Raw genomic sequence first — 8519 nt, forward strand, 5'->3', positions numbered from 1 at the left:
TTTCTTTTCTTAAAGGCTAGGCAAAATAAGCTTCGGCTTCAGCCTAGACCTTTTCGGTGCTACCCCTTTGTAAAAAACTTAAATGCAAATGATGAAACTTAACATTGATTGATTGAAGAATTTATTAACAGTTTGCAGAATTACAGTACATTTCAAGCACAAACTCAATACAAAGGCTGTTAACTGTGAGTGGACGACCCAATTAAGCATTACACTTGTTTCCGAATAGGGTCCACCATGTTCAAATCATCAAAACATTTAGAGACGTACAAATAGACACTACATGTAAATGTAAAGCACCGAAATAAACTATTCATTCATATTCATTCATACATTGTTATTATACTGTATATCCTCGCTTTCTCACATCTATTTGTATGTATGGATAGCATATAGCCTCCCTCCCTTTTTATTTTCTATTCTTTGGTTGTCCCACTTTGTTTGGTTATTGTGTGGTTTGAGTACCACAGACGAAAAACAGTCTAAGTCCAAATTTCATTCTGACCCCTCCACGAAAAGGCCTCGTTGTCCTGAACCCTTGTCTATCATTTATACATTATGGATCAATAGTGTGGACTTAGACTGTTATTCGTCTGTGGCATATTGTTATTTTGTGTTGTTAAAATGGAAGAAAAAAAAATCTAAAGATTTTCATCAATTTTTAATTCTGAGTGATGTCGATCGAAATCTATTAATGTATGTCTACAGTATGAATGTATGAAATTCAACTGAATTTCATACATTTGTAAAAAAAAAAGAAGATATATATAAGAAATAAATAAAAAACTTTTAAGAAGTAGTGAACATAGCAGATCTACAACTATATTGTTCTAGATCAGCTATTTTCAATAGGTTGGGTCGCGGTGAGACGTACATTTTGTCTTTGTGGTTTGGAGCTACAAGGTTTGGGAACCTCTGTGATCTAATACAGTATCTGATAGTCTAATACAGTATCTTCAGAACACTTCATTTTGTTTAACAAAGACAAACTTAACAAGTTTTTACATTGTGTAAGTGTGGGGGACACAGAAATATATTTTATTAATCAGCAGTGAAACATTTGAACTTAATAAAAAAAACATTTGTCACAACAAACCAAACCAACTATTTTTGTATAAAGAATGTAAAATAATGTTAGAAGGCACAGTTTGCAAGCTGTAGAGTAATCAGACAGACAGACAGACAGACAGACAGACAGACAGACAGACAGACAGACAGACATACAGACAATAAACAGCGGTTACCACAGCGACAGGTGAATTATGAGCCAAGCAGACGTGCTCTATATTGTTTTAAAACAAACAGTCTCAAAATTAAACCATAATGCAACACAGTGTCACATCTCCACAAAGCTACAGTACAGTATATGTAACCCACCTCAGGCTAACTTTGTCTTGAGAATACATAGTAGATGAGAGTTAATTAATGCTTGAATTCTTATTTCCAGTCAGGGTTAAAACAAAGCATGGCGTGCTAGAATTGTAGAGCTTTGTAAAACTAAACGTTACTTATACAACCAAACCAGACAATACTAGTAGTGCGACTGCGACCCACTACATAGATAATAAATACTTAAAAGAACAATTATAAAGACTGTAGCAATAATTTGAATAACAGTGTCTATTCAGAGGAACCTTCCAGGACGACCAGTTAACTCGTCCTTTATTGTCCATCATTTGTGTTACATGATCACACTTATTACACAAAGATATACCCTTTGTTTGTCTGCTGCCAGACACATTCCTTTAACAACAATAACAATCTTCACCTACATGATCCTACCGTTGACTTCTAGTCACCTGTCATGTTCCATTGACAAAACCAGACCTTATACACAGTTGCTACTAGATACAAATGTGTATCAATACCTCCACATCCTATTTACTTGCAAGCCTCACTTTGAGTAATGTAATGGTTTGGATAACTCTCTTGTTTGCAATATTTGCAATTTGCAAAAATCATTGATCTATAATACCTAAAATAAATTGTGTGCTACACATCTTTGGAGTTTTATGTTGCGTCAATATTACAATAGGACCATACTGTACTATTTGCAACAACAAATCAAAGCAGAAGTCTGACTGTGTTGCTCACTTAAGCTCAATTTCTCTATCACACAATGGTGTTGCTTGACAAAAAGAAGAGCCGTTAATCTTATTCGAAAGTATAGGGTGTGTTAGCTTGAAGATCTCGTTACCTGGCCATGTCAAAGTAAAGGTCATGTGAAATGTGCTACCGTATATGACAAGACACATGTCATTGTATTGTATTGACATAGAGGCTGTGATGCAATTGACGTACGATCATTTCAGCAAAAAACTGAAAATACAATAAATAAATAAGAATGCATGAATCATCTTTTTTCAAAGGCTATAAGCAACGACATTTGACATGACTATTATTTTTGAGAGGCTGAGGTTGAAGGGCATGTGATATTATGATACTTCCTGGATTTGTGCAAAGCATACTATATCTAAAGATATCACAATGGCCTGGCCTGGCGTTTGACACATGCACAATAAGATTAAGGGCTCCATTTTCGTCACCGCTAAACCCCTTATCCCTAAACTTCTTTGCCTTTTTTTACTATTTTGCAAAACATTTTTGAATAGTTAAAATGGCCAGTCTACAAGCTCACAACGTGTCAATGTAGATTGGCTAGTTGAACTATTCAAAAATGTTTTTCAAAATAGTAAAAAAAGTTTAGGGATAAGGGGTTTAGCGGTAACGAAAATGGAGCCCTAAGAGTATATTGCACCAACCCTTACCCCTTTTTCCGTAAACTTGTTTGCCATTTTTTACTATTTTGTAGAAACAGCTAGTTGAACACAAATAGTTCAACTAGCCTATCTACATCGACACGTTCATTGTTGAGCTTGGAGATTGGCTATTTCAACTATTTTAAAAGGTTTTTAAAAATAGTAAAAAACAAAGGCAAATAAGTTAAGTAGAGATAACAAGATATAGCCCAATGGCTCAAGATTATCAGGATGAGCAGCTATGTGTAAAACCTCTTTTATTTTCTGTATTGTAGGATCTGTGGCAGCTGTGTTTGAATGGATAGTTCAGTGATTACAAGTGATTTCAATACGGTATGTATGTACCAATGGTTTGGTGAATCTAGCTGGCACCATGATAAAGTTAGACAAACTACGCTGTTAAAGTCTCATATTCATTAGGTGACTGCCGATGCATACATTTTTGTCCAGGTTTGATCATAGCGACCATAGACATATATAAAGGCTAGATGGCTCAAGGCGGAGTCTCTGACGTAGTTCACCCGGCGGCCATCTTGCCTCGGGGATACAGTACAGTATGTTCTATGGCAGCAACGAACCAAACCATTTGAAAATCGGTTGTAAATTGAGAAAGTCATGGTTATTTAAAAGTACATGCCCCATAGATGTTATGCTGCCCCGAGGTAAGATGGGCGCCACGTAACCACGTTGCTCTCCAGTGGGCAGCAGCGCGGGCGAGTCATCTAGCTTTATATATCTATGATAGCGACAGCTGTGCTACTCTGTTCCTTCCTGATGAAATTCAACAGGGCTCCCTTTAGGCTCAAAAGTGTACACAACCCTTACCCAGACATTAAGGGCTACTATAGTATACTAATAATATAGGAATGCTACAGGCTACTGTAGTCTATATTATAGAAACACTATAGGCTACTATAATTGTAGCTGTTGCCTCGCATTGTATCAAATCAGATTCCACTGAAACCATATTTCACTTTACAAGACGAGAGCATGTGCCTAACCTTTCAACTTGAATGCTGAGGTCTCTGCCCCTTCATTAGTATTTACACTCTACAAAACCTGCTAACTACAACCCAAGGACTGTCTAAAGAGGACGAGACACGCAGACCGTACGGGCGACGCCATGTTGCTTATAGTGCTCCATGGAAGGAAAGAAACATGCGCAGTTGAGACCAAGGAAGCTGAACGTGGAAGTGTTGGCTGCATATAGCCCATTGCGCATGTTTCTTTCCTTCCATGGAGCACCATAAGCAACATGGCGTCGCCCGTACGGTCTTCGCGTCTCGTCCTCTTTAGACAGTCCTTGCTACAACCCTATGGATCATTCGAAGAGAGAGATGGAATTGAAAGAGTGTGTTTTTGCTTTTACTAAAATGATTTATACTTTGTGCCGCTATATCGATAATGTTTCACAAGAGGATATATCGCGATACAGCAATGTATGGTTTATTTCACCCACCCCTAATAACCGGTATAGCTATCATATTCCACGTACACTGAGTTACACACCTGTGCAAAATGACATATCACCACTACCAGCTGTTTTAGCTATTGTAAGAGTAGGTTTACTAATGCTAAACACTGTATGGATATTGACATGTCATAACTCTGACTCTGCTTGTTAAACACATACACACGCACGCATGCACGCCCACATGCAGACGCACGCACGCGCACACGCACGCACACGCACACGCACACGCACACGCACACACACACACACACACACACACACACACACAGTATTGTATTGTCATGATAGTAACTCCATCATCTACATTTGTTACAGTGCTAACTGGGTGGCTGGGACCCAATACAAATTTGGTGGATTATGGGAGTTGTAGTCTAATACAGTTCAGGTGCATTCTGCCCCTGGTGACTGACAGAGGAAATGCAGCTCCAAAAGTCGTGGGAACACGGCGTTGGTAATGGTTACTTTGATGTGCTGATGTTGCTGCCAAGGTAGTCGTCATATGGTTCCCAGTACAGGTTGTAGTTGTTGTCAAGTCGTCGTGAAGGTTAACAGTACAGGTTGTAGTTGTTGTCAAGTCGTCGTGAAGGTTACCAGTGAATGTTACCGGTGTACAGTAGATGTACAGTATATGTACAGTAGATGTACAGTAGTCGTCATGGACACTATTCTTTGATGCAGACTCGACAGCGGCTGACGATGTTTCCTGGGTGGTCTCCTTTAACTGTTTGGGGTTGGGGCTTACTGTGGGGCGAGATACATAATGTCATATAGAGGTTAATGTTCATCATTTTGTAAGTGTTAAAGTTTACTAATGTTAATTTATTAATGTAGTTTACTATAGTTTACTGTTATTTGGTCTGTCGTTACCGTCAGACAGAAACCTTGTATGTCCATATTTCAACTTTTTATGTTTTTTCATAAAATAATGTCCTACTTCATCATACAAGAGTGTCACACTTAAAGCAGTGAAAATAGCAGATCTACAAGCTCACATCACCGTGACACCGTTTTTTAAATATAAAATACATAAAAACAGGAATGGTTTTAGACATACAAGGTTCCACCCGACAGCAATGCTATGTATGTATGCGCTTTTGTATGTTACTGTTTTAGGGTGTGTGTATATATTGTGACGGCCAGCCTCCCTCAATCTTGGTCGGCTTTCTCCATGAGGGGAGGAATGTGACGGCCAGAGTCACAATTGACTCTTAATTGACTAATTGGATAATTAACAGGCCATCACCACTTAACGATGATTGACACCTGGCAATCTCCCTACAATAAAGTTGCCACAGGTGTGTCACTCGGTGTGGGAGAAACAGTTTGCATGCTGGCAGCAGCTCTCAAAGACAGTGTCCAGCACTCTCTCTGCATTTTCTCTACCTGGTTTTTATTTTGATCATTTAAGTAGCTCGAGTTGGAGCATGTTTTAGAAACAGGTGTCAATCATCGTTAAGTGGTGATGGCCTGTTAATTATCCAATTAGTCAATTAAGAGTCAATTGTGACTCTGGCCGTCACATTCCTCCCCTCATGGAGAAAGCCGACCAAGATTGAGGGAGGCTGGCCGTCACAATATAACACTATACTCTACCCTGCCGTGGAAAATACTGGGTTGCGGTTGTTCGGAAGGTGTGTGAATTTTCAGATAACCACACAGTATTATGGTCTTATAACCAGTCTTGTCTTCCGATATTTTGTTCTGTACTAATGTATGCTCTATTTTATTGTCTCGTTCATGTTTCTTGCCTATTTGTTTCTTGTTTATTTCGTATCGATGCTTTATATTGCTTTGTTCTGTTGTTTTGACCATGTTCAGCACTTTGGGTCAGCCTTAGGCTGTTGTAAATGTGCTATAGAAATAAGGTTTGATTTGATTTAATTCTAAATTAATACACTGCTCATACATTTTAATAGTTGGCAAGTGCCCATGAAATAGCCATACAAATTAAGTCCGAGCCTTCAGGTTATCAATTAGTTTCCACATTGTAATTACACAGTTCATCATGGATTATCCCTATCGTATGTGTGTGTGCGTGCGTGCGTGTGTGTGCGTGCGTGTGTGCGCGTGCATGCGTGTGCGTGCGTGCGTGCGTGCGTGCGTGCGTGCGTGTGTGCGTGTGCGTGCGTGCGTGCATGCTTACCTGAACATGTTGTTGGGGTCTATGGCAGCCAACCAATAGGAATAGGAGTCAGAGTAATAGTTGCAGGTTCCTCGGCCGTGACACTCGATGAACGGAACACGACTGAAATGCTCCAGACAGGAGCCAGGAGACGCTAGAGGCTGACCAGAACCCTCGGAACCAACTCCAGTTTGCTACACACGCACACAGACGCACGCACACACACACACGTGATACTGTTATTGATGTTCATTCAACCTTTATTTAAATTCTATGATAGATCATTGAGGGAGACCCTCATTTACAATGATGCAGAGATTGCACAAACAACCATGCTACAACCACAACAAGAACAAAGAAAAACAATAAGTTAACAACTGAAAACGGTTACGTGTTGACAGCAATCAGTTAAAACAGTTACATACTGTACAAGTAATGCACAATTGTATTACCTGTATGTTCCTAAATTGGCCAATTGATGCTTAAATTCTTGTTGCAAAATATTCTAAGAATTGGGTGCACCAATGCTGAAAGCAGCCTTTCCCAGCTCAGAGTTGGCAAAAGGAGCCAGAAGGCCTAGCCAATCAGTGGAGAGCTGAGTGGTAAACGATAAATAAATGATGATAAATGATGTCCCCATAGTCCAGTACAGATACAAATGTGGCCTCAATGATCCTAAAATCCTATGTAGAAGACTGACTACGATGTGATACTGTGCATTTAGAAACTGACTATATGACATACGTACTGTATATGTAGAAGACTGACTACGATGTGATTCTGTGCATTTAGAAACTGACTATATGACATACGTATATGGAGAAGACTTACCATGACAAAGGAGTATCCTTTCCACAAAGAGCGCCACCCACTGGGACATTGTGGAATTTGACATGTCTGACTGTGGACGGCGATGACGTTGGCTTTGGTCTCACATACAGAACACCTGAGCGAGAATAAACATACAAACGTTTGACCAAACATGTATAATCCTGTAGCTGAAAAAAAAACACAGTGTGCGTGCGTGAGTGCGTGCGTGCGTGCGTGCGTGCGTGCGTGCGTGCGTGCGTGCGTGCGTGCGTGCGTGCGTTACCTGCTGACGTATCCCTCGAGTGAATCTCCGGAGAGCAGGGCCATGTCACTGGGCATTGCTTTGTCGGTGGACAGCCAATAGGAGTAGTCGTTTCGCGAGGCATAGCGGCATGTGTCGTCAGTGTTACAGAAGAGAAAGGGCATCGTGGAGAAACGAGCAAGACAGCTCCCTAACGAACCTGAGAAACACACCTCCCATTAGCAGAGCCTTCACGTTAACATGGAACGACATGACATATTAACACAGAGAGACATGCTCTGAGCACAGAGCCATCACACTAATACCTATAGTGACCTTACATGAACACAGAGCCCTCACATTAACTAATTTAGGCCTGACGTCGAAATTTAAAATAATTCTTCTAAATCCTCCAGTTGTCTGAAATAAATATTTTCACGATTTTTCAAAAATAGCAGACCTACAAGTTCATAGCGCGCTACTCGGTGGTGCGCTATGAGCTTGTAGATCTGCTATTTTTCAATAGCTAAATTATAACAATGTTTAAAACACCAAAAGGGGTTCCCGCCCAAAATGGGTTAACACAGAGAGAACACCGAAAGACATCACAATAACACTGAAAACATCAATTTAAGCCTGAAAGATATTGATATACAGTTACATTACAGTATACAGGTATATATACAGTTTTACATACAACTAAAATGATGAATGAAAATGAATAAACTATAGCACTCACTGAAAACAGGTTTGATATCTAGGGCACACAACTCAAACATAGGCTATGCATCATCATAAGATATGGAATACTAAATGAAGGCAAAGATAGCACAAATATAAAAGGTACAGAAAAGATCTTTGGGGACGTTTTCTGGTGGAGGAAAATACTCGAAATGACGACGTGAACAAAGATGGTTTCAATGTGGACCATTATTTGTGTTGGATGCTTTTTGGCAGCACATTTTGATTTTAGTTTTAGTCATAGTCTCTTGAATAGTTTTCATTTAGTTTTAGTCACATTTTAGTCACATGGAATGTCTTAGTGTTAGTCTAGTTTTAGTCGACTAAATATCATAGGATTTTAGTCGACTAAATCTACGGTTGATTTAGTCG

At 39.6% G+C, this 8519-nt stretch overlaps 1 protein-coding gene across 1 annotated transcript in view; it reads right to left on the reverse strand.

The window, feature by feature from the left end:
* Positions 1–4871: 4871 nt before the first annotated feature.
* The window catches only part of col4a3 (collagen, type IV, alpha 3), a 70465-nt gene continuing 66817 nt past the window's right edge, over positions 4872–8519 (reverse strand). Inside the window, exons 48-51 of the mRNA XM_079514869.1 lie at positions 7449–7626; positions 7187–7301; positions 6377–6549; positions 4872–4974 (exon numbers count right to left, since the gene is read on the reverse strand). Coding sequence (XP_079370995.1) covers positions 4896–4974; positions 6377–6549; positions 7187–7301; positions 7449–7626 — 545 coding nt within the window. The 3' untranslated portion in view covers positions 4872–4895. The remainder of the gene's footprint in view (positions 4975–6376; positions 6550–7186; positions 7302–7448; positions 7627–8519) is intronic.

Source organism: Electrona antarctica (assembly GCF_951216825.1).
Source record: "Electrona antarctica genome assembly, chromosome: 11".
Taxonomy (NCBI): Eukaryota; Metazoa; Chordata; class Actinopteri; order Myctophiformes; family Myctophidae; genus Electrona; species Electrona antarctica.